Source organism: Pan paniscus, chromosome 2, assembly GCF_029289425.2.
Source record: "Pan paniscus chromosome 2, NHGRI_mPanPan1-v2.0_pri, whole genome shotgun sequence".
NCBI classification, from domain to species: Eukaryota; Metazoa; Chordata; class Mammalia; order Primates; family Hominidae; genus Pan; species Pan paniscus.
Window position 1 is genome coordinate 150,295,443 of NC_085926.1, and position 27,022 is coordinate 150,322,464.

Below are 27,022 nucleotides of genomic sequence, written 5' to 3' on the forward strand. Positions count from 1 at the left end.
AGCAGAGCCACAAATTTGTACTTGGGTAACAGTAGTAAGCAGTTAACTGAGAAAAGGAGGAAATGGTAGAAGACTAGAGGAGAGAAAAATATATTTGAATGAAGAAAAAAATGGGGCTATAGTATGTCAGTTTATGGACCCTGAAAGAGATGCAAAAGGAATGTTTGAGAACTGTTTTATTGGACAGAATATCCTATATTCTGAAATATAGTCAGGACTCATTCACTTGGTAGACACTTATGGGGTTTTCTTGGCCTGATATAGACTGTGGGCATGAGCCTCCTTCTGGAGGCTGTCACCAGGGAAGGAAGATGTGTAAACAGTGCCCAGTATTAGGAGAGGAACATGTACAAAATACAAAGGAAGATACAACAACTATTTCTAATAAAAGCCACCTGTTTTCAGCACAGGTAGAGAGTGTAGAAATCACAGATACATTCCTTTACTCACTTAATGCACCCGAGCAGAGTGTTTAGCAGATCCAGGCTTTCAGCCTAAATGTTGTTGGTGTGATAGCAAGAAAAAAAAAAATCATGTGACAACCTTCTGTGCTTTCCCCTCTCACGTTCACATTCTGGTTTGTTAAAAAAAAAACTGTGTTGCCATGGCTGACGCTCCTGTGAGGCCCAACATCTCTATACTTTTCATCTTAACTAAGCACTTAAGAATATGCGCTACAGCTTCTGATTGCCATTTAGAACAGAGCACCTTGTGATGACTAAGCTCTTTCAAGTATCTATGCTTAACATGATGGCTTCAATACCCTTTTGCTATATAGACTCATCTGTAGATACTTGGTACAAGTTCCATAGTTTATAGTTGTCATCTATTTTTATTTGTATGTTTATTGTTAATATGGATCTTTTTCTGAAAAACTATTCAAGGATACTAGACACATACTGTATATGAAATGATTCTAAAAATTCTGAGACTTTTCTATTTTATTCTCAGTGGTAATTTTTAGGTAGTTTGTTGAGTGTTACTTTAGCTATTTGGGGAACTGCCCTAGAAAACCAGTGGAATTCTCTAGGTATGGGGGTGGAGTGCAGAGGAGGAGACAGGCTCAGATAACCTGTGTTGTGATACTGCTTTTTTTGCCTCAAGAGATTTTCTTTACCCTTACTGCATATGCTGCTGCAGTCCATCCAATAGAAACATGTTCTGGGCTCATGAGCCAATTGTCTTTCCCCTCGCTGCTGCCTCAAGTCTGAGAGAGCTGATGGCAGTGCACAATTTTAGCAAATTGTCATAGGCAGGGGGGTGGGGCAGGGAGGGGAATGTTTTCTCCATGGGGACAGAGCCAGTGTCATTGAGCACATTTTGTTCAAGTACAAAGTTGATCTGTCTGAAGGAGACTGTGGTCAGCAGTGGTGAGAACCTTTATTGCCTCACCTTTTCTTCGTGCTCTGTCATTGTTTATGTGAAGCAGTAGCATTTAATGGCTGGACTTGAGGCAGAATTTGTGAGGTCAGAAATTGACAGTATTTGTTTTTCAGTTAGGGAATCTCACAGATTTAAAAAGGAGTGCCAGTGAAAAATTGGGAAAAAGAAAGGGTCTTTGTATTTGGCAAAGACAATGCAGAGCAGTGTAATATATACTAATTTCTGCATGTAAATGGCAGCCAAAATTTTAGACATCTGCTACAGTTTAGAAAATTATTTAAGCACTAATTATATGCATAATATATGCTGTCCCATCTAGAAGGCTGAGTAGACTTCAATGGAAGAGTTACAGTGGAAATATTGACATAGGTTGTTGGAAACATATTACATAATATTATACTTTGAAATTTATCATGACTGAATAAGTGTTATCACTTTAGAGATACTTTATTTGTACGGATATGTGGGATCTAGCAGGTACAAATACAACAAATGCCTCATATAAATACTAAGTAGTGATGTTATTATTCTCAAGCTGACTTAACCAAAATGTTTTTCCTCTCTGATTTCCTTTAGTTACTTTTATATTTCTCAATAACGACTTGCCCCTTAAAACATACCATCCTATATTACCGTCTAACTTTATATCTTTAATTTTATGTGTTTGTATGTATGTGTACATATATATGTATGTATATATACACACACAAAGATATATAACTTTTTCATTATATAATAGTTTTTAAATTATTTTATATCTAAATATAATATATAACTATATATAATTAATTTTTCATTATTTGTGTTATATCCAAATTGAAGAGGCATGTCAGTGAAATATATAGATAATCCAAGAACCTCTTGCTTCACTAGGTTTCTTATTGAAGTAGATAATATGAAGCAATATTTTAACTTATTTGGTGTTCCATTTCTTAAAAATATTGTTGATACTGTAAGACAGGTTCCTCTGAGGAAAAAAAAAATGACAAGTAAATTGAAATTTACAAAAGCATCTAAATTTTTCCCATTACACTTTGGAAATGCTATGTGGATTAGTCTTCTCCAAATTCAGTTGCTTACGTTATGAAATATCTTTTCCTTTGCAGAACTCAGAAGGGTTGAAGACTTCCATTTGGTTCTGACCTAGAGTCATCTGTTTCTAGTATTAGCTGTCAATGATTAAACAAAAACAAAACAACTTACAGATGATAAGTGGGATACACTTGGTACAAATACATATCCCTACAGTAATGATTAGGAGCACCTAGTTTGTAGTTAAACTGCCTGGGTTCAGTCACTTGTTTTGTCTGTACTTAAGTATTCAGAAAAACTGAAATGTTACAAACAACCCTTCCCAGTAATATTGAGAGAGGATTAAGGGAATTAACATTGGTAAAGTTTTGAAAACAGTACCTGGAATATAGGAAGCACGATGTAAGTTTTATTATTCCTGTGTTATAATAAAAATATACCTTTTGGTTTTTAGTCAGTACTTCATGAAGGGAAGGAGAGATTTAAAGTTGGAGCATTTTTGCTTTGTAAATGTACTAGGAACTAGTCTTAAACTATGTTTAAGCAGTCTGTAAAGAACTGCTTAAACAAGTCTTTCAAGAGATTGTTAGAAGAAAAATTGGATGCATTTGACTTAAGAAGTTTACCTCTGTTTTATCCCCAGGAAAGCTCTAGAAATTTAATAGAGACAGTCATACTGTAGATCCACCTAGTAATGGTACAATGATAAATTGGATAAATATGTATAACACATTTTGTGTTTCTCTCCTGAAAGGCATGCTATACACATAGAGTGCTAACATTTATTATGTAAATGTTAGGGCTTTTAACTATTAGCCAAGATTGAAAAGTGTCTGATTTGGATGTCATAAAACTTCAGAAGTATTTCAGCTACAAACAGTTTAGAAATCTGATTGTTGCTGTACTGAAAAAATAATGAAGCAATTTAAAAATAATAGAAACATAGTGATCTGGCATTTCCAGTTTCATGATGCTATAAAAAAAGCAGCCAACAAATGTTGGACTGTTCAATGATGCTGGCACCTACCAAATGTCACTGGGCTTTCACAAGGTCATAGAGACTCTGGTTTGGCTCAGGGATGGTGGTCAGATCTGTCTTTGGAGCCTGTGAAGACTATGGAATAGTGGCAGACAATAGGTGCAGTTAAGCCCTGCATAGCATTAACCTCAGCAGTGGTGATACACTTTTCTAAGATTCTCTGGGATAGAGGAGGCCATAGGTATGAAAAAAAAGTGAGACTTTCTTTTTACAGCATCCCATCACAAGCAACTCTAAATAGAAGAGCCTTATAGGCCCACTCTGAGGAGATTAAGATTTCTTCAGATGACTGTCAGCTAAAATTGTGTGCTGAAATAACTGCTTCTGCAACAGTTGTATGTGTATCTGATTTCTCACGGGCAAAAGCTGCTGGAGAAAAAAGTGGTATTTTTTGTCACAAGAATGTGTGTGTGATTTGTTGCCGTTTTCCCTTTCTCAACCCTCTCAGTGGCAGCTACTTTGACTCTCATGCATTACATAACGTTCTGTAGAAGTGTAGAGTTTCGGTTATGCCATTTTCAAGATGATTAATGGGAATTGTGCAATTAAAGCTCTTAGGTTCTCTGGGGAAAAAAAAGTCATAGTATCCCAGTGTTTGAGTGGGGGTGTGTTGATATTGCGTCAATAGTGAGGATATTTTGGGATATCGTAAATGTCGCTATTGGTTTCAGTATCTGAGAATCTTCACCATTAAACTTAGGAGTGTTCTACAAAATAGTGCCTAGAACAGCTATTGAATACTCGAGAGGGCTGTTTAAATAGCTAGAAAAGTCTAACCTAAAATCCCATTTGTGATTAGATTATGCACTGATGAAAAAATGTTTAATGCCTGTTAAAAAGAATCTATTACATTATATTCTTTCAGGCCATGGTAAAGTTACAAATTTGAACTCAATAGGCTGTGTGTGTATGTGTATGTGTGTATTTTTCTTTCTTTTATTGGCAGTCTCAATAATTGTTAAGCCACTGTGTGTGTGTGTGTGTGTGTGTGTGTGTGTGTGTGTGTGTACTTTTCACAGGACCAGGAAAGGGGAAAAATCTACATTTGTTTTATATTGTGTTTCATTTGAAAACATGTTTTATATCTGTGGTAAAGTAATTGAAAGAAACTGGGATTATATCAGTGGAAATATGTTCTTTTTTTTTTTTTTTTTTTAAGTTTGTTTCACTGGTACGAAAAAAATCTCCCAGCTCTTGTGGTTGAATTGAGCTCCATGCATTTGCTGTTACGCTGATTGGGTGAATAAATAGCAATTTACATCTAGAAAGTTAAGCTTTAAATATTGATTAGGATTGCTATATCTACTTTAATTTAGAAGACTACAGATTGCTTGCCTAGCAAAATAAGAGAATTGCCTCATTTTTTCACCTTCTGTGGGGATGCGAGGCATTTGTTGCTGGTGTTACCTGAAAGACCAGTGAAGAAATCAAAACAGTAGAAGTTGTGTTTGATTTAAAGAATAGTTTCTTGCCTTTAAAGATGGTAAAACTATGAAATAAGTACAAGGGTGCTATGATACTAAACACAGACAATTATGTAATAAAAAATCCTATTTACTTATTTAGGTTAAAGAGTCATGAATATTTGAGAATTTAAACATTAATAGAAAAATTAGTGTTACTGCAATAGCAAAGACATGGAATTAACCCAAATGCCCATCAATGATAGACTGGATAGAGAAAATGTGATATCCCTACACCATGGAATACTATGCAGCCATAAAAAGAAACACAGTTACATCCTTTGCAGGGACATGAATGGAGCTGGAAGGCATTTTCCTCAGCAAACTAATGTAGGAACAGAAAAACAAACACCACATGTTCCCACTTATAAGTGGGAGCTGAACAATGAGAACACCTGGACACGAGGGGAACAACATACACTGGAGCTTGTTGGGGAGGGCGAGGCAAGAGATTGAGGGGGATTGGGATAGCAGTAGGAAAAATAGTTAGTGCATGCTGGGGTTAATACCTAGGTGATGGATTGATAGGTGCGGCAAACCACTCACTGTGGCACATGTTTTCCTATGTAACAAACCTTCACATCCTGCACAGGTACCCCAGAACTTAAAATAAAACAAAAAACAATAGTGTTAATATGAAAATATATTTCCTCCATAGTTTAACATATGATTTAAACATAGTAGATACATAATATTTACTTATTAACAGGATATATACTATGTATATTTACTCTGTGGTATAGTATACTACTTGTAAAACAAATAACAGCATCAAAACAGTGAAATCTCCCTAGAGACTTTTCAAAGAAAAAAATGAATGTAATGTATCTGTTATAACTACTCAAAAAATTTTAGGTTTTATTTTGTAGTGCTATAAAAGCTCTTAAGAGTTTATTCAAATAAAACATGAAATATAAATTATGTCATATATCCTAAGTTTTGAATTTGTAACACAAGCAAAATCTGTTTGTAATACATATGCTGCTGTTAGAAATAGGTGCATAATTGGGGTGAGTATATAAGTGTGTATTTATGCATAATTATACACTGTTATATTTGGTATTTTATTATGATAACTATTGTTATAACTGGTTATGATAAAATCTGGTATACTAGATACTGGTATAACTGGTATTTTGTTATGATATCCCAGGCAGATGAATACAGCCCCCCACTAAATTCCATGAGGTGTAAAGTGGCGGTTGGCTCTCAACAAAGGGTGATGCTGTCCTCCCTCCTCCCCGCCAAGACATGTATCAATATCTGGAGACATTTTGGTTTATCAGAACTGAGGGTAGGGGTAATATAGGCATTTAGTGGTTGTAAGTTAAGGATGCTGCTAAACGTAGTACAATGCACAGGACAACTCCCACAACAAAAATATATCTAGCCCAAAATGTCAGTAGTGCTGAGGTTGAGAAATTGTGAACATCTTTTTAGGATGTATGTGCTCTTGTAAGCTAACCCAAGTCCTTTATGGAAACAAGTGAGTTATCAGGAAATATACATTTAAGAGCAACAATATACTTCGTGTTAGATGCAGTTATTTTCACTACTTGCAAAAGCCAGTAAACTGTGATTCTTAGAGTGAATCAAACTCATATCTACCAAATGAAAACATAACCCTGAAATATATATGTGTGCATGCATATTTATATTTGTATGTATGTGAAGTATAATTTTCTCTTAAAATCATTCACCTTATAAGCTGCCATAAATTTTCTAACACTAGATACTTGTAATTTTTAAATAAATATTTTATATACGTGTATGTGTTTGTGTGTGTGTGTTTATTCACCCAGGCATTAGAATTGATAACTAAAAAGCATGGCAGAGCCATAAAAAACATTTTTTGCAAGTGTGAAATAATATGGCTTGACTGCCAATGTTACTATTTTTGGCAAAAATTTTCTGAGATATTTGTATCATCTTAGCTGAAAAAAAAAAAAAATGGTAAGAATTTTCAATAGCTAACTACCAAACTTGTTAGCCAGAGTTTCTGGGCAATATCTGAGCAATGAATACCCAGAAAGTGCTTCAAAAACATTTGCATATATCAGCTATCCCAAAAAGAAATCTTGGTTTTAACAATTTAAATAAATAATTATAGCTTGAACAGTCTTACCAGAAAACCATAATGAAAATTTGAAAAGACTTATGAATATAAGCTAGTAGCCCTGTACTTTTCCCATTGCTCCTTTATTTCCAGAGTCTACTTAAATAGAACTTGGTAATTGTAATCCTGCCACATAGTTACCATTTGGCTGCTTAATAACATGTGTCTTTAGACTCTGACTCCACAAATCACAGTATTCCTTTTAAGTAGAAGAAATATAATTAAAAATGGAAAATTAGTTTTCATTTGGGATTTTGATATTTTTTGCTTTATTAAGTCCAACCAACTTCTAATCGTTTTGTTTTCAATTAGCTAGTTCGTAATTGCATTACACATAGCTAGAAAATAGCTTTCTCATATTTCTAACTTACTATCTCTAGTTTCATTTAGTTTTATTCTTATTTTGATTGGCTATTAATTACCTAGCTTCCATTATATAATTTATATCTTACTATATATATCACATATGCAGTTTATATATATACTATATTTGTACATATGTAATGTAAAGGTATACTGTATTAAACTGTAATGTTTATAAATGAATCATACATTTATTTGGAGGATTAAACACTTAATCTAAATGTATATTTTCCCTTATTATGGCCACAAAAAATTTATAGCAGTTTGAAAGACTAATGAGATAATTCTTAAATTCACAATTGAACAACTTACAACTTCAGAAATTACTCGATGAATTTATTGAATGACTGTTATTGGTCTCATACAGGTTTTTAAGACTACAAGGGGGAAATTTTGCCTTTTTTGGACAGATTACTTTTAATTGAAAAGTATAGAAAAAATATTACAAAAAATGAACTTGGTGTAGACCAATATTTTATTAACTTTCCTTCTTTCCCTTAAAATATATACTGCATATATTGCAATGATGTCTTTGGAATCTTTGTTGGATTAATTCTATTTTAAAAGCCTCCTTGAATGGAGCCTAAGGGATCTGTTAGGCTGGGGCAAAAGTTTTGCCATTAATGGCAAAAACCTCAATTACTTTTCCCCAACCTAATACTATGTAGGCTCTATAGAGTGGCCTGCTAGTCAGCAGGACAGCTCTCCAAAAGTAAGATTTCAGCGTAATCAACAAAAGCAAGGCACAGAAACGTAACATTGTAAAAAATGTGTTACAATGAGACTTTTTCTTGGTGGATGTGGCAAATACACATTGATTAAGAGCCAAGCTTTTATTACATTATTGATGACTGATATGCATTGTCACTGGGTTTTGCTACCTGTATTATTTTTAGAGCGTTTAACAGATACACTGCTAAATTGAGCAACTGCTGCTTGTTATTAGCTTGAGAACTTAGGAGAGGAAAGTAACTAATATTTATTGGCTGCCTATTACGACAGGTGCCATTTGTGAGGATGGCCTGTAGTCTTACTAATCTTCATACATCACCAATGAGATGTTATTGTTACTATTATATAGAAAAGATGTGACCACTCAGAGAATTTCACTAACTTCCACAAGGTCACACAGCAAATAAGTAACATAGCTACAATTTGAACAAAGCTGTATTTGATAAAATTATACAGTTATCTCAATAGTTGGAGCTACCTGTACCTATCAAAACTGAAGATGGCTGGTCATGGTGGCTCACACCTATAATCCCAGCACTTTGGGAGGCCAAGATGGGTGGATCATGAGGTCAGGAGATCGAGACCATCCTGGCTAACATGGTGAAACCCCATCTGTACTAAAAATACAAAAATTAGCCGGGTGTGTTGGTGAGCACCTGTAGTCCCAGCTACTTGGGAGGCTGAGAAAGGAGAATGGTGTGAACCCAGGAGGCGGAGCTTGCAGTGAGCCCAGATCGCGCCACCGCACTCCAGCCTGAGCAACAGAGCAAGACTCCGTCTCCAAAACAAAACAAAACAAAAAAAACTGAAGACATATTTATATTTATATTTCTCATTAACCTAGCAGCCCAATTTAATGTATCTTGAAGTGAAATCTCTAAATGATTTAGAGTAGTAGCTCCAATATAAAAGTCTGTATATGTGAACTTTAGATACCGATGAATTTCTGTTTTTAGACTTTTAAAATGTAATGTCATTGTATAGATTTTATGATGCCAGAAACATTGAATGTCTATACAAATCTCCTTTTGTACCTGGTGAAACTTACAAACCTGCTTCTGTTTCCTTTTTTTCTTTTATGTGGCTAGCTTTATCATGTATTTAAATGACTGACCTCTTAATGAAAGCATCATTAGGTCAGTACAACTCAGAACCAAGATTTGGTATCATATTTAGTTTTTTCTATTATCTCCATTGTCTCTAGAATAGAGTTAGAGTAGAATTCATCTTGAGGCATTTAATAAGAAATGAACATTCATTCATTCTGTGAATGTTTATTGAGGTGTGATGCTACTAAGGGCTCAGAGATGGATGAAGCTGGCAACATACCAACATAGTATTTACCTTAACTCTCAAAGGAAGGTATGTTCCTGGTGGTTTTAGGCAATTCTAATGGAGGATGTATATTCTAACTTATTTTTGACCTTTTTCGTTTGTCAAACTATAATCATTCAGCAGCAGAGTCAGTATTAAACATGTTTTAAACTTCCTAAGAAGCAAAGTGTATCTAATATCATTTGCAGACATTATTCTCTTATTTTTTCCACACATGTCAAATGAAAATTTATCTGGCTTTGCACAATTGTATTTTGTAGTGTTTTCTGCTATATCAGAATCACCTGGAATGCTTGTTAAAATGTTAATTTCTGGGCCCTCAAACCTGTGGTCACAGCTCTCTGTGGGAGAGTCTTTGTAGTCTGTATACGTTCTCACCAAATATCAGTTGATTCTTAGGAACACAGCTTTTTGAAAATGAAGGGCTCAACACAGTCAAATCAAGCTGAGCATAGAAAGGTACCATAGATAAAAAATGTAGGAGAACAGCATTTTTCCTGAGTAGATGTCATATATTCAGAATGAAAATCAAAAGTCTGAGCGTCTTGTAAAAGTTTTGAGATGCACTGATGCAGAATATACGTATACCAAACACACGTGATTTCTCTCTGTTATTTCAGTCCAGGCTATGTTCATTGGCAGTATGGTCTGGGTGGTATGTATTCAAGGAAGGTACTGGAATGAAGTGCTTAGGAAGACCACAGTTAGTGTTGGAAGGTCTGGTTCATGGCCCAGGGCTATCTATCTACTATTTACAGAACTATAGAAACCGACGTGAGTGAATTGACGGGAAGTGAATTCTCGTGGTGACCATAACCCCTCTTACCTGCATTTAAAGAAATCCAGTTTTAGTAAGAACTATGATGCGGAGATACTGAGAACAAGAATTTCTGTTGCAGCCAAATTATTCTTTGTATTGAAAAAGCAGGCTTTTTCTAGGAGACTTCAACTAAATATCCCTGAAATTAGACCATATGCTATCCAGGAATTTATTTATTTTTGCCAGTCCTACTCCGTGGTTTATCTTGTGAGTCTAAGGTTGTTTTTGGTTGTTTTGTATCAAGACACTTTTAAGCTAATAACATGCTCATGATCCCAACCTACATCAAGCATGGTGATTTTATATGGAATAAGTTTAATATATATGTTACTTCGTGAGCATACCAGTAGCCATAACTAAAAGATGTTTAAAAAATCATCTTCGTACCAATGTTTTGTTTTTCTTTTGTTTGATACACAATTTAAATTGTGGTGGCAGTGATACATGTTTTCTAATAATTCAGTACTAGATAGAGAGCCTGAGGCTTACAGAAGTTAGCTCCTTATGCAGTTCATGCATTTGATGAGTAAGAGAGCTAGGCCTCTGTCCCAGCTCATGAGACCTGTAAGGTCTCTGCTATCCAGTGTCCCCTGCTGCCTACTGATTTCAAGTATTACATGAAGCTTGTAAAAATAACAAGCAGGTATCCTATGATTCTAGCCTAGTGTAGAGACATTCCTAAAAACCTCATACAAAAGGAGCCAAAACCGATCATTTAAATTAGAATTATGACAGATTTTATCATAAGTATAAGCATCAGAGTCAATTTATAGCATAAAGTTCAATTATATTAAATTGGTTTTTTTAGAATGTGAATGATGGCTTCAATTAATCTTTCTTTTATTCTACTGCTTGTAAACAGTTTTAATTAGATCTATTGGTGAAAGAAGTTGTCAAGATGGTTGATGAGATCTGCTACTATTGATATGATTTGAAAATATATTGAAATAATATGGGTAGAGTGCCTCACACCATATTACATATTATAGGCTTTAATGAATATTTTATTAAAAAGAATTATCCAAAAGGAAGGTATATTTATACTTATGATTTTATAGTAACTTCTTTTTTTTGAGATGAGCTCTCACTATGTTGCCCAGGCTGGTCTCAAACTCGTGGGCTCAGGGGATCTCTTGCCTCAGCCTCCCAAAGTGCTAAGATTACTAAACATGTATGATTTATCTCCATTATTTCAGTCCAGGCTATGTTCATTGGTAGGATGGTCTGGATGGTATATATTCAAGGAAGGTACTAGAATGAAGTGCTTAGGACAGAGTACAGAGGTAGTGCACCGCCATTCCTGGCTTATAGCAACTTAATTTCTCCATTTTTAAAATTTTTTGAAGGGTAAATATATCCATTTCTTATTGTTTCATAGATTTTGTAAAATGGAGAAGACTAGATTTATCTTTGAAAAGTTAAAGGCCACATTTTTCACCAGTATTTCATTATACTTATTAATCTCTATATGCAGTGGGAACACATGGGAGTTTTCTTCTTTTCAATTATAAATTCCTAATGCATGGACTGGTAAAGCCTAGTAGTAATTTTAATTTTATTTGTTATTAGATACTTATAAAGGTGTTTTACTGAAGATACAATGTGCCTTGAGTCCTCTAAGTTCATTTCCTAAGATTTCAGTACAAGTAAAAATAAAATATAAAACTTGGATTCTTAAATCATTAAATTTAACCAGGAAGATATTATGACAGAAGCCTGATATTCTTTGTTTGATATTCTATGTTTTAGTATTACCCTAGCAGTTTGTAGATTTTTAAACTTGAATCTGGAAATGTTAATGCTAATATTATTAAAATAATTGAAACTCTTTAAGCTTTTAAACTTCTTCAAATGTCTCAACCTCTCATATTGATAGTACATTCTGGTGAATTCATTACTTGTTCTAAATGTATGATCAAATGATATGGACAATGCATTGTGTGAAAAACCAATGATACATTCAAGTGGGTGGTTTGCATTATATTTTTTTCATAATTTGCTGATTTTATTCTTTTCTAAGATGATGTTTGCTGCTTTTGTTTTTCTAGGGCCGTTGCTCCAGGGAGAACTGCAAATATCTTCATCCACCCCCACATTTAAAAACGCAGTTGGAGATAAATGGACGCAATAACTTGATTCAGCAGAAGAACATGGCCATGTTGGCCCAGCAAATGCAACTAGCCAATGCCATGATGCCTGGTGCCCCATTACAACCCGTGGTAAGCATGTTTTCAGTCTTCACTCATTAAGTTTTTGATTCAAAGTGTTCAGTTTTAGTACTAAAGTGATTATTGCACCGGATCAAATGAACACAGGCAACAATTTCAGTTGCCTTACCATTTTCTAGCAAAATTAAGTATCAGTCAAATGCTGGAACAATTTATACTTTGTGTAGGTACTCATTTTCTGGCTAAATCATGTGGACATTTACATTATAGCATTTTTTTTTTCCTCTAAATTTTTCTTCAAAATAAATCCCAAGACTGGCAGGTGTTAAAATGGTCTGTGTTAACAATGATCATCTAACTCACCAGTATAGTCAATATACATTTTCAGCCACCTTCAGAGGTAATAATGATATTTAAAATTGGTATGTATAGTCTTTAATTTTGAGAATAGTTCTCCCTTTCCTCCCTCCTTGAAAAGAATGTGTATAGTTCTTTTTCTTGAAAAGGTACCTTTCTTGTTCTTCTATAATTTAAGTTGAAATTATTTCATAGCTACAAATGCTAGGAAAATTCTGACAGTAGTAAATCAATATCATAGACTTGGAGGTCTCATTAAAGAAGAATTAATCAGGGTAGGCTGAAACTCTGAGGGCTTAAAGAGCTAAAGTTGAAAAACTGGGTGGTCATATATTTAGTGTTTGCTGAGCAGTATATGTGGGTGACTCTTGCTTTGAAACACACATTTCTATTTAACTGTTTGGATTTCTGGAGTATGTGTGTAATAAATGACTTTAATAATCTCTATTCATATTTATTCATCAAAATGTGAAAGATTATTATAAGAATTAGTGTTAGGTTGAAAAAGGTGCTTTGACGTTAATTGTGATATAGTAATTCTACATTTAAATTTAAATGCATGTTGAAATTTGCAATGATCGGAATATATCTGTCAGTAATTTATGTCACTAGCTTATGTGCAGTATTGTGGGGTCATGGGAATGTGAAGACCCATGTTTTTCTGCTATGCTAACTGTAGCATGTGTGCTGTTTTTTTTCTGAATACATTCTAAAACCTGAACTCAATGTAATTATTATTCTCTTTTAGAACTTTATGCAACAATCATTCCAAAAAAGAGTGGGGGATTGCATTTCAAGGTGGGAGGATCTCCACATTACATGGGCAGTGATACCAGTTATCAGTTCTATACAGTTGAAGTGAGAGAATATAATTAATTATGTGTCTGTTTTAACCTGATCTGTTTTTTTCCCCCATGATTGTAGGCTCAGTTAAAAATGTGATAGCTTAAAGTTATTTTTGTGACGTCTACTAATTTCACATGGCTGTATTAGGATAGCATGAAGATTTCCATTTGGTTAAAAAAATTAGCTATAATCATTCTCTAACAGAACATGTAGGACAAAAGTCTCATTTGCACTTGGCTCTCACATACAGTTTCAAAGATCAGACAAGTCTTTAGGGTGGCTACCACCTTAGCTGCTCTAAGGCCTATCCTTGATGTGAAGATACTTTGTTCTACTTAAACATTTAAAGCATGCTTACCACCAGGCTATACCCTCTCTGTGACCAGGAGCACCTTTGAGATCAGCAAGTGTGGTTCCCAGATGGAAGAGAACACTGGCCACCACATTTCCTGACCTAGCCCTTGAGTCTTACTCTGAAGGCCATTCTAGGATGTCATGTGTGCAATCCTGGGACAAACTGTAAACAATATTTATGCCCTTTGAAATACTAGTAACAAATATATTGTTCGTGAAATCACTAAATCACGGATTTCTGAAACCATGAGAACAATCATCACATTTTCTGATGCTTTTGTTAGAAAATTCTCTGCTTAGACAAAGAAATTATTTTTATTAGTTGTGAGCATATTCAGGCTTTATGTTAATTTTTCCTCATATGACTAGATTTGAATGTGGAATTACCCTTCTGCTAAAGGTATCCTGAGATCATTGTCTAAAAATATACTTTATTCAGAGTGATGACTTTGTAATAAGTACAGAAATCATTTTAATTATTCAATTTTAAGGCATTTGGGACTTTAATGACTGTAGAGAAAGCTTTAGTACAGGAAATTTGCCTTCAAAACCTCACCTGAGATTTTTTTATCCTTTTTGTAGTCAGCACTGTTTTGATGAGGGTAATGACATAGAGATTCAGAAATGAATGGAATGGTCATAATCAACTGCTTACTGGGAGTTTAATGTGGGCCTTACAAATAGGGATTGTAACAGGACTAGAAGAAGCCAGGTGACTAATGTGGAAAAGGGTTGCCACTCAGAGAGAATGGCCACTACTTACAGATGAGTGTTTGAAGACATGGCATTAACTTGGATCCAACCCAGGTAGTAGTCATATCAAAGAAGATAAATACTATGAGCAGTTCCATACCATCAGCAGTATTCAGAGTATCTGAGCAGTGACAAGACTTTTAGTCAAGTAGGTGACAGCATCTAACTTCTCTAGGGCCAGTTTAGCTCCCAAACCTTGGAGGAGCAGGAAGGAGAGAGGGAGACAGCAAGGTCTAAGCAAACTTGGAAGCATCTAGTATTATGCCTGGCATATAGCAGAGATCAATAATTACTTGATGAGTGAAAGAACAAATGAAGGAAGGAGTTTCCGAAACACCAGAAAAACAGGCAGAGATTCATAGTAGTTTACCTGCTCCATAGTTCAAAGGAGTCATAACCAGCACCCAGAACAAAAGCCCAGTTACAGAGGCTGCAACATAGAATGGGGCATAGAAGTGGACACATATCAGCAGATTATTAGCAAAGGCAGCTAGAGGCTTGATGACTACAAGAAATATGCCACTAAGCTTGGGTTATTATGCAACCAAGTTTGGGTTCTCATTTTCTCATAAATTGTGAGTGACGAGGTCTATACATTTAATATCTTCAGAGCACAACACTGGGCTAACTTGGGGAATGCAGGGATCTGTAGGAAGGTTTCCCATTTTTATACACTTTGTGAGCTTCTATTGAAATGTACGAAGCCAAGAATCAGAAACCGGACTTAAAATTTTTGAGACAAATACAATACATTAGGGGCATTTACTGCACTTGGCACTTTTTGTATATTAAATCCTCACAAACCATCCTTTAAAGTAGTAATGTTACCCTAAATTTAGAGATAGACTGAGAAGTTCAGAAGGGTTAAGAGGTTTGCTCAGGTTACACAGCTAGTGAGTAGCAAGGCTAGGATTTTAACCACCTTGTTCCGCTTTTGGCATTCATGATGTGGAAGCACCTAATTGGAGACACACCACTGGCCAACTCAGGGTCCTTGGTTGATTCATTAAGATCTCTAACCTAGCTGGGTGTGCTGGCTCACACCTGTAATCACAGCACTTTGGGAGGCTGAGGCAGGAGGGTCACTTGAGGCCAGGAGTTCAAGACCAACCTGGGCAACATAGCAAGACACCAACTTACTCAGGAAGCTAAGGCAGGAGAATCACTTGAGCCCAGGAGGTTGAGGCTGCAGTGAGTTTTGATCAAACCACTGCACTCCAATGTGGGTGTCAGAATAAGACCCTGTCTCTAAAAAAAAAAAAAAAAGAGAGAGAGAGATCTCTGACCTTCTTCAACAAATGGTGAAAAGTTTGGAATATATTACCTACAAGGTCTTAACAATCTTTTTTTTTTTTTTTTTTTTTGAGACAGAATCTCACTCTGTTGCCCAGGCTGGAGTGCAGTGGCGTGATCTCAGCTCACTGCAAGCTCCGCCTCCCAAGTTCACGCTGTTCTCTTGCCTCAGCCTCCTGAGTACCTGGGACTACAGGCGCCCGCCCCCGTGCCCAGCTAATTTTTTATAGTTTTTGTAGAGACGGGGTTTCACTGTGTTAGCTAGGATGGTCTTGATCTCCTGACCTTGTGATCCGCCTGCCACAGCCTCCCAGAGTGCTGGGATTACAGGCGTGAGCCATCATGCCCAGCCGACAATCTTATAACGTAAACATAATCTCATTTCATAAGATGAGAAAATAAGTAGTAGAAAATGAATGATTTAATTTGTGTCCACACAGATTAATAAAACTAATATTATCAATTATAGAATAATTGACATTCTGCTGTCATTCCTATATCACTAATAAAATGCAAAATGATCTTTTTTTTTAAATCATATGTTCTTTGAGGACAAATGGAAGGCCTATAGTGTTTAATTATTGAAATTTTAAAAAATAAAACTTCTGGAATTGCCCGGGCAAGATGGCCAAATAGGAGCAACTCCAGTCTGCAGCTCCCAGCAAGGTCAATGCAGAAGGCAGGTGATTTCTGAATTCCCAACTGAGGTACCCAGTTCATCTCACTGGGACTGGTTAGACAGTTGGTGCAGCCCACAGAGGGTAAGCAGAAGCATAGTAGGGTGTCACCTCACCCTGAAAGTGGAAGGGGTCAGGGAACTCCCTTCCCTAGCCAAGGGAAGCCATGAGGGACCCTGCTGTGAGGGATGGTGCTGTCCAGCCCAGATACTACGCTTTTCCCATGGTCTTCGCAAACCGCAGACTAGGAGATTCCCTTGGGTGCCTACACCACCAGGGCCCTGGCTTTCAGGCACAAAACTGGGCGGCCATTTGGGCAGACACTGAGCTGGCTGCAGGAGTTTTTGTTTGTTTGTTTGTTTGTTTGTTTTCATACTCTAGTGGCTCCTGGAACACCAGCGAGACAGAACCATTCACTCCCCTGGAAAGAGGGCTGAAGCCAGGGAGCCAAGTGGTCTTGCTCAGCAGACCCCACCCCCATGGAGCCCAACAAGCTAAGATCCTGCTGCCTTGAAATTCTTGCTGCCAGCACCGCAGTCAACCTGAGACTATCGAGCTTGGTAGTGGGAGGGACATCCACCATAATTGAGGCTTGAGTAGGCGGTTTCCCCTCATGATGTAAACAAAGCTGCCAGGAAGTTTGAACTGGGTGCAGAAACCACCTCAGCACAGCAAAGCTGCTGTAGCCAGGCTGCCTCTCTAGATTCTTTCTCTCTGGGCAGGGCATCTCTGAAAGAAAGGCAGTAGCCCTAGTCAGGGGCTTATACATAAAACTCCCATCTCTCTGGGACAGAGCACCTGGGGGAAGGGGCGGCTGTGGGCGCAGCTTCAGCAGACTTAAATGTTTATTTCTGCCTGCCAGCTCTGAAGAGAGCAGCAGATCTCCCACCTAGCACAGCGCTTGAACTCCGCTAAGGGACAGACTGCCTCCTCAAGTGGATCCCTGACCCCTGTGCCTCCTGACTGTGAGACACCTCCCAGCAGGGATCAAAAGACACTTCATATAGGAAAGCTCCAGCTGGCATCTGGTGGATGCCCCTCTGGGATGAAGCTTCCAGAGGAAGGAAAAGGCAGCAATCATTGCTGTTCTGCAGCCTCTGCTAGTGATACCCAGGCAACCAGAGTCTGGAGTGGACCTCCAGCAAACTCCAGCAGACCTGCAGCAGAGGGGCCTAACTGTTAGAAGGAAAACTAACAAACAGAAAGCAATAACATCAACATCAACAAAAAGGACGCCCATGCAAAAACCCTATCGAAGGTCACCAACATCAAAGACCAAAGGTAGGTAAATCCACAAAGATGAGGAAAAACCAGCTCAAAAAGGCTGAAAATTCCAAAAACCAGATTGCCTCTTCTTCTCCAAAGGATCACAACTCCTCGCCAGCAAGGGAACAAAACTGGACAGAAAATGAGTTTGACAAATTGACAGAAGTAGGCTTCAGAAGGTGAGTAATAACAAACTCCTCTGAGCTAAAGGAACATGTTTTAACCCAATGCAAGGAAGTTAAGAACCTTGATAAAAGATTACAGGAACTGCTAACTGAATAACCAGTTTAGAGAAGAGCATAAATGACCTGATGGAGGTGGAAAACACAGCATGAGAAGTTCGTGAAGCATACACAGGTATCAGTAGCTGAATCGATCAAGTGGAAGAAAGGATATCAGAGACTGAAGATCAGCTTAATGAAATAAAGCGTGAAGACAAGATTAGTGAAAAAAGAATGCAAAGGAATGAACAAAGCCTCCAAGAAATATGGGACTGTGTGTAAAGACCAAACCTACATTTGATTGGTGTACCTCAAAGTGATGGGGAGAATGGAACCAAGTTGGAAAACACACTTCAGGATATTAGCCAGAACTTCCCCAACCTAGCAAGATAGGCTGTTTGGGCAGACACTGAGCTAGCTGCAGGAGATTTTTTTTGTACCCCAGTGGTGCCCAGAATGCCATCGAGACAGAACCAGTCACTCCCCTGGAAAGGCGGCTGAAGCCAGGGAGCCGAGTGTTCTTGCTCAGTGGATCCCACCCCTGTGGAGCCCAACAAGCTAAGATCCACTGGCTTCAAATTCTCGCTGCCAGCCTAGCAGTCTGAAGTCAACCCGGGACTAAGGAGCTTGGTTGGGGGAAGGCATTTGCTATTACTGAGGCTTGAAGAGGCAGTTTTCCCCAAACAGTGTAAACAAAGCCGCTGAGAAGTTTAAACTGGGTGCAGAAAATTCACATTCAGGAAATACAGAGAACAACACAAATATACTCCTCGAGAAGAGCAACCCCAAGACATATAATCCTCAGATTCACCAAGGTTTAAATGAAGGAAAAAATGTTAAGGGCAGCCAGAGAGAAAGGTCAGGTTACCCACAAAGGGACTAACAGCAGATTTCTCTGCAGAAACCCTACAAGCCAGAAGAGAGTGGGGGCCAATATTCAACATTCTTAAAAGAATTTTCAACCCAGAATTTCATAGCCAGACAAACTACGCTTCATAAGTGAAAGAGAAATAAAATTCTTTACGGACAAGTAAATGCTGAGGGATTTTGTCACCACCAGGCCTGCCTTACAAGAACTCCTGAAGGAAGCACTGAATATGGAAAGGAAAAACTGGTACCGACCACTAAAAAAAAATACCAAAATGTAAACACCATTGACATATGAAGAAACTGCATCAACTAATAGGCAAAATAACCAGCTAGCATCATAATGACAGGATCAAATTCACACATAACAATATTAACCTTAAATGTAAACAGGCTAAATCCCTCAATTAAAAGACACAGACTGGCAAATTGGATAAAGAGTCAAGACCCATCAGTGTGCTGTATTCAGGATACCCATCCTGTGTGCAAAGACACACATAGTCTCAAAATAAAGGGATGGAGGAATATTTACCAAGCAAATGGAAAGCAAAAAAAAAAAAAAAAAAAAAAAAAAAGAAGCAGGGGTTGCAATCCTAGTCTCTGATAAAACAGACTTTAAACCAACCATGATCAAAAAAGACAAAGAAGGGCATTACATAATGGTAAAGGGATCAATGCAACAAGAAGAGGTAACTATCCTAAATAGGTATGCACCTAATACAGAAGCACCCAATTCATAAAGCAAGTTCTTACAGACCTACAAAGAGACTTAGACTCCCACACAATAATAATGGGAGACTTTAACACCCCACTGTCAATATTAGACAGATCAACGAGGCAGAAAATTAACAAGGATATTCAGGAATTGAACTCAGCTCTGGACCAAGCAGACTTAATAGACATCTACAGGACTCTCCACCCCAAATCAACAGAATATACATTCTTCTTAGCACCACATAGCACTTATTCTAACATCGACTACATAATTGGAAGTAAAACACTCCTCAAAAGGTGCAAAAGAACAGATATCATAAACAGTCTCTCAGACCACAGTGCAATCAAGTTAGAACTTAGGATTAAGAAACTCACTCAAAACCACACAACCACATGGAAACTGAACAACCTGCTCCTGAATGACTACTAGGTAAATAATGAAATTGAGGCAGAAATAAATCAGTTCTTTGAAACCAGTGAGAACAAAGACACAATGTACCAGAATCTCTGGGACACAGCTAAAGCAGTGTTTACAGGGAAATTTGTAGCACTAAATGTCCACAGGAGAAAGCAGGAAAGATATAAAATTGACACCCTAACTTCACGATTAAAATAACGAGAGAAGCAAGGGCAAACAAATTCAAAAGCTAGCAGAAGATAAATAAGTAGGATCAGAGCAGGGCTGAAGGATAGAGATACAAAAAAACCCTTCAAAAAATCAATGAATCCAGCAGCTGGTTTTTTGAAAAGATTCACAAAATAGATGGATCACTAGCCAGACTAATAAGAGAAGAATCAAATAGACACAATATAAATGACAAAGGGGATATCACCACTGATCCCACAGAAATACAAACTACCAGCAGAGAATACTATAAACACCTCTATGCAAATAAAGTAGAAAACCTAAAAGAAATAGATAAATTCCTGGACACGTACAGCCTCCCAAGACTCAACCAGGAAGAAGTCGAATCCCTGAATAGACCAATAACAAGTGCTGAAATTGAGGCAGTAATTATAATAGCCTATCAACCAGAAAAAGCCCAGGACCAGACGGATTCACAGCCGAATTCTACCAGAGGTACAAAGAGGAGCTGGTACCATTCTTTCTGAAACTATTCCAAGCAATAGAAAAAGAGGGACTCCTCCATCACTCATTTTATGAGGCCAGCATCGTCCTGATACCAAAAGCTGGTAGAGACACAAGAAAAAAAGAAAATTTCAGGCCAATATCCCTGGTGAACATCGATGCGAAAATCCTTAATAAAATACTGGCAAACCGAATCCAGAGTACATTAAAAAGCTTATCCACCATGATCAAGTCGGTTTCATCCCTGGGATGCAAGGCTGGTTCAGCATATGGAAATCAATAAACATAATCCATCACATAAACAGAACCAATGACAAAAACCACATGATTATCTCAATAGATGTAGAAAAGGCTTTTAATAAAATTCAACATCCCTTCATGCTAAAAATAATAAACTAGGTATTGATGGAATGTATCTCAAAATAATAAGAGCTATTTATGACAAACCCATAGCCAATATCATACTGAGTGGGCAAAAACTGGAAGCATTCCCTTTGAAAACTGGCGCAAGACAAGGATTCCCTCCCTCACCACTCCTATTCAACATAGTGTTGGAAGTTCTGGCCAGGGCAATCAGGCAAGAGAAATAAATGATATTCAGGTAGGAAGAGAGGAAGTCAAATTGTTTCTGTTTGCAGATGACATGATTGTATATTTACAAAACCCCATCATCTCAGCCCCAAAACTCCTTAAGCTGATAACCTACTTCAGCAGTCTCAGGATACAAAATCAATGTGCAAAAATCACAAGCATTCCTGTACACCAATAATAGACAAACAGAGAGCCAAATCATGAGTGAACTCCCATTCACAATTGCTACAAAGAGAATAAATTACCTATGGATATAATTTACGAGGGATATGAAGGACCTCTTCAGGGAGAACAACAAACCACTGCTCAAGGAAATAAGAGAGGACACAAACAAATGGAAAAACATTCCATGCACATGGATAGAATCAATATCATGAAAATGGCCATACTGTCCAAAGTAATTTATAGATTCAATGGTATTCCCATCAAGCTACCATTGACTTTCTTCACAGAATTAGAAAAAAAAAAAACTACTTTAAATTTCATATGGAACCAAAAACCAGCCTGTATAGCCAAGACAATCCTAAGCGAAAAGAACAAAGCTGGAGGCATCACACTACCTGACTTCATACTACAAGGCTACAGTAACCAAAACAGCATAGTACTGGTACCAAAACAGATATATAGACTATTGGAACAGAACAGAGGCCTCAGAAATCACACCACACATCTACCACCATTTGATCTTTGACAAACCTGACAAAAGCAATGGGGAAAGGATTCTGTATATAATACATGGTGTTGGGAAAACTGGCTAGCCATATGCAGAAAACTGAAACTGGACCCCTTTCTTGCACCTTATACGAAAATTAAGATGGATTAAAGACTTAAATGTAAGACCCAAAACCATAAAAAGAAGACCAAGGCACTACCATTCAGGACATAGGCATGGGCAAAAACTTCATGACTAAAACACCAAAAGCAATGGCAACAAAAGCCAAAATTGACAAATGGGATCTAATTAAACTAAAGAGCTTCTGCACAGCAAAAGAAACTATCATCAGAGTGAACAGGCAACCTACAGAACGGGAGAAGATTTTTGCAATCATCCATCTGACCAAGGGCTAATATCCAGAATCTACAAATAACTTAAACAAATTTACAAGAAAAAAAAAAAAACCATCAACAAGTGGGCAAAGGATATGAACAGACACTTCTCAAAAGAAGACATTTATGTGGCCAACAAATGTATGAAAAAAAGCTCATCATCGGTGGTCATTAGAGAAATGCAAATCAGGGTCCGGGCGTGGTGGCTCACGCCTGTAATCCGAGCACTTTGGGAGGCCAGGGCAGCCGAGATCAAGACCATCCTGGTTAACACAGTGAAACCCTGTCTCTACTAAAGATACAAAAAATTAGCCGGGCATGGTGGCACACACCTGTAGTCCCAGCTATTCAGGAGGCTGAGGCAAGAGAATTGCTTGAACCTGGGAGGCAGAGGTTGCAGTGACCCGAGATCATGCCACTGCACTCCAGCCTGGGTAACAGAGAGAGGATCTGTCTCAGAAAAAAAAAAAAAAAGAAAGAAATGCAAATCAAAACCACAATGAGATAGCATCTCACGCCAGTTAGAATGGCAATCATTAGAAAGTCGGGGAACAACAGATGCTGATGAAGATGTGGAGAAATAGGAATGCTTTTACACTGTTGGGAGTGTAAACTAGTTCAACCATGTGGAAGACAGTATGGCAATTCCTGAAGGATCTAGAACTAGAAATAACATTTGACCCAGCAATCCCATTACTGGGTATATACTCAGTTTTGTAAATCATTCTACTATAAAGACACATGCACACGTATGTTTATTGCAGCACAATTCACAATAGCAATGACTTGGAACCAACCCAAATGTCCATCAATGATAGACTGGATAAAGAAAATGTGGCACATATACACCATGGAATACTATGCAGCCATAGGAAAGAATGAGTTCCTGTCCTTTTCAGGGACATGGATGAAGCTGGAAACCATCATTCTCAGCAAACTAACAACAGGAGCAGAAAACCAAACATCTCATGTTCTCATAAGTGGGAGTTGAGCAATGAGAACATATGGGCACAGGGAGGGGAACATCACACACTGGGGCCTCCTGGGGGTTGTGGGGCAAGGTGGGGGATAGCATTAGGAGAAATACCTAATGTAGATGACGGGTTGATGAGTGCAGCAAACCACCATGTCCATGTCACATGTATGCCCATGTAACAAACCTGCACGTTCTGCACATGTATCCCAGAATTTAAAGTATAATAAAAATCAAAAATAATCAAAAAAATAAACAAAACTTCTAGATTCTTTTTCCGAATTATTATTTTTACTTTGTCACATACTGTCTGGTGCAAATTTTGTCTAATGAAAAATTGGTACATAATTTAACCAAAAATAGGCTGTATATCATGGCTTGCAACCTGGAGACCTCTGGTAGATTTCTTTAGTGCATCCCAGCCAAGTGTCCTTCAGAAATTCTGTTGTTGCCAGGCTCTCTTCATTGCCCTCAAAGAGCTCTACATAAGCAGTGGTTATAAAGAGCTTTGCATGATATCTGGAGTTTCTCTAGTAATGGTCTCATGTGCCTTTACCTGTGATCCCATGGGTAACCTTGGCTATCTATAATTTGTGATGGCAGCTATTCTTTGGGTAAACAAATTAGCTATCTCAAGGTCCATAATTTGTGTAGAAATCCTGTGCATTACATGAACTTTGAAATAGCCTAGGAATAGAGAAATTCAGTTTCTGGTTTTAGCTAATGTCTTGAGAGCTTCTTTGCTGCTTCTGTAACCTAGATAGACTTTGCTGTCACGTCATGTTCCAAGCATTTGTTGCCATTCAGATGCAGAATGCTTTGAAGTCATCATTTGTCATTCTTCCAGGAACACCTAGAATTCTTAAATAGTTTTTTGGTTCTTTACTTTCCACTTTATCCAGGTAATGGTTGAGATAAGGCACTTTATCCCAGAGTGTTTCTGGTAAAATGTTTCCATGTCAGTTTCTCTGAGTAGTCTTTCATCCATCCTGCTGTTGTTACTGCCTGTTTCCATTAAGGAGCCTGTGAATCCTCAAGCAGCCTGGGAGAATGGGTCCTGGATTTTAGGAACTAGGCCATGTCTGGTTGATACCTTTCTATTAGGAAGGCCAGAGTGTTCTTTATTTAAGTGTTTGTTATTTCAGTAAAACTGGATTGAAGGATAAAGTGAAACTAAGAATGAAGGAGGTACTCATTGATTTATCCAGTTACAAGTCAGTCTAGGAGCAAAGTTATAACAGTATCTCTTATTTTATTAATCATTTGCTACCCTTTTTTTTTAAAGATAGAGGGTCTTGCTTTGTTACCCAGGCTAGAATGCAGTGGTGCAGTCGTAGCATACTGTAAGTTCACGCTCCTGGGCTCAAGTGATTCTCCTGCCTCAGCCTCACAAAGTGCTGGGATCATAGGCCAGACCCACTGTGCCTGGCCCTGCTTTCTTAGAAAAAAAGAACTTTATAATATGAATTTGTTGATAACTCCTGTTAGCTTTTGGCACTGTTTATATTCAAAATAGTTCACTGAGACTAGTTACAGGGTTACGCCTACCCAGAAACATGCTTTCATATACCTTGATTATGTGTGCTTTTTAAAAAAAATTTTTTTTATATTAAAAACATTTTTAAAATAAAAATTTTAAAAATTTTTAAAAATATTTAAAAATTTTAAAAAAAATTTTAAATATTTTATTGCTTTATATACATACATAAAATCTAGAAAAATATGACTTAAAATTTGTGATCTGTGAATTTCATCTGATATTGATTACATATTATTTGTTACATATACTCCCTCTATTTTTTTTTAAATCTCAAACATTGCAAAACAAACAGTGTTCACATGGTGTTTTAAGATAAATATCAGCCCCTGTGATATTTGCAGCATTACAGCATGGTAACTACATTACTGAAACTTAGAAAGCTTAATATAAAAAATTGCAAAACAAAAGGAAAAAATAAACTTTGGACAGGTATATTAGAGATAGTAATTATTGAATTTTGAGGTAAAGAAAGAAACAATCACTTTTATTTCACATTCAAGTATATATTCTAAAGAATATTTAATGTATTTGCTTGTTTCTATGGCAGAGAAAAGCAGCAAATCCATTAGTATATATGTTAAGTAAATGTTTGTAGAAGATCTGTATAGATGCTAAACGCAGCGTATACATAACGTGAACAAGACATAAAGCAAAAGTCTGCCCTCTAGGAGCCTCCAGTCTTGTCAGACTAGAGGAGATATTCAGGTAAACACTGGCAGTGGTATATGCTGATTCGAGTAATTAGGAGTTCGTGGGAACAGAGGGTAAGAAAAACCCCTTTATAGTTAGAGATGTAGATGGATCAAGAGAAACTTACCTAAAGAGTCCTAATTCTTGAAGCACAATTAGGAATTAAACAGATTGCCTAGGCACAGGTAGCATTCAATGTGGAGGATAAACCATGTTTAAAAGAAGAGCTATAAGGGAACATGTATCCTTAGAGACCTTACTTACAGTCAGAAAAATGTACCTATATCTGTAGAAAACCACATAGTGTGTGGAACCAGAATCACCTAGGAGCTTTCAAAAAATACTGCCACTTACCAGAGATTCTGACGAGTGAGGAGTGGCCAGGGCATTCACGGTTTAAAAGTCCTCCAGATGATTTTAATGGACACCTGGTTCATTGTGTGAAAACTATCAGAACCACTTGGAATCAGACATACCTGTGGTGACATCTTAGGCCTTTGATTCACTCATTTGTGTCTATAGACACATAATCTTTGTGAGCCTTTTTCCTTATCTGCAAAAATGGGGCTAATACCCACTTCAGAAGGCTGCAATTCACTCATTCATTCATTCACTCAAGTACTAATTCAACAGGCATTTATTGAGCACCTACTGTGTGCCAGGCATTGTTCCAGGCTCTGGAGATTTAGTAGGGAACTAAACAGATCTCTTCTGATCTGTACCCCTCAAAAAACACAAAAGAAAAGAAAATTACCAAGGGAATTTATACTCTACTGTTGTAAGGATTAAATACAATAAATAGCACAGATAAAGCACTCAGCATGATGCTGACACACAATAAATAAGGAATTACTACTAATAATCATGTTTGCATAGTTAACTGGGGTCATAATATGAAATTAACACTTTGATTTATAATGAAGTCTGATTACCTTAATGGAATCAATGTCTGATTTAAAACAAACGAGTGATTAACCCATAAACAGCACCAGAATTAGTAAGTTTGTACTTTGTTTTTCTCTGGTGAGGATGTTCATTGGCAAAAGGCAATTATAAACCAAACTTTCTTATGTCTTTCAGGAACAGAGATACTTACAAATCATTATCACAAGAATATAGTCAGTATGAAATATACCAATTACATTGTTATATGTTATCCTTCAGAGAAAACAGGATGCCACTTGATAACAACATTGCATTAATATCTGTCTTTGAGATTCTGCTGAACCCCCTGCAGGTTAGCTTTTGGAATAGAAAACTGGTAGTAGTGCAGGTCAAGTGCTTTCCTAATC

General features: G+C 37.1%; 1 protein-coding gene across 28 annotated transcripts in view; it reads left to right on the plus strand.

Moving 5' to 3' along the window:
- MBNL1 (muscleblind like splicing regulator 1) overlaps nucleotides 1-27,022 on the plus strand; it is a 199,804-nt gene that overhangs the window by 137,116 nt on the left and 35,666 nt on the right. For all 28 annotated transcript variants that reach the window (XR_010111673.1, XR_010111675.1, XM_008951855.5 and 25 more), the window contains exon 3: nucleotides 12,332-12,502. Coding sequence is in view for 26 of the 28 variants with exons in the window: in XM_008951855.5 (XP_008950103.1) it covers nucleotides 12,332-12,502 (171 nt within the window). In the remaining 2 variants the exon portion in view is untranslated. The remainder of the gene's footprint in view (nucleotides 1-12,331; nucleotides 12,503-27,022) is intronic.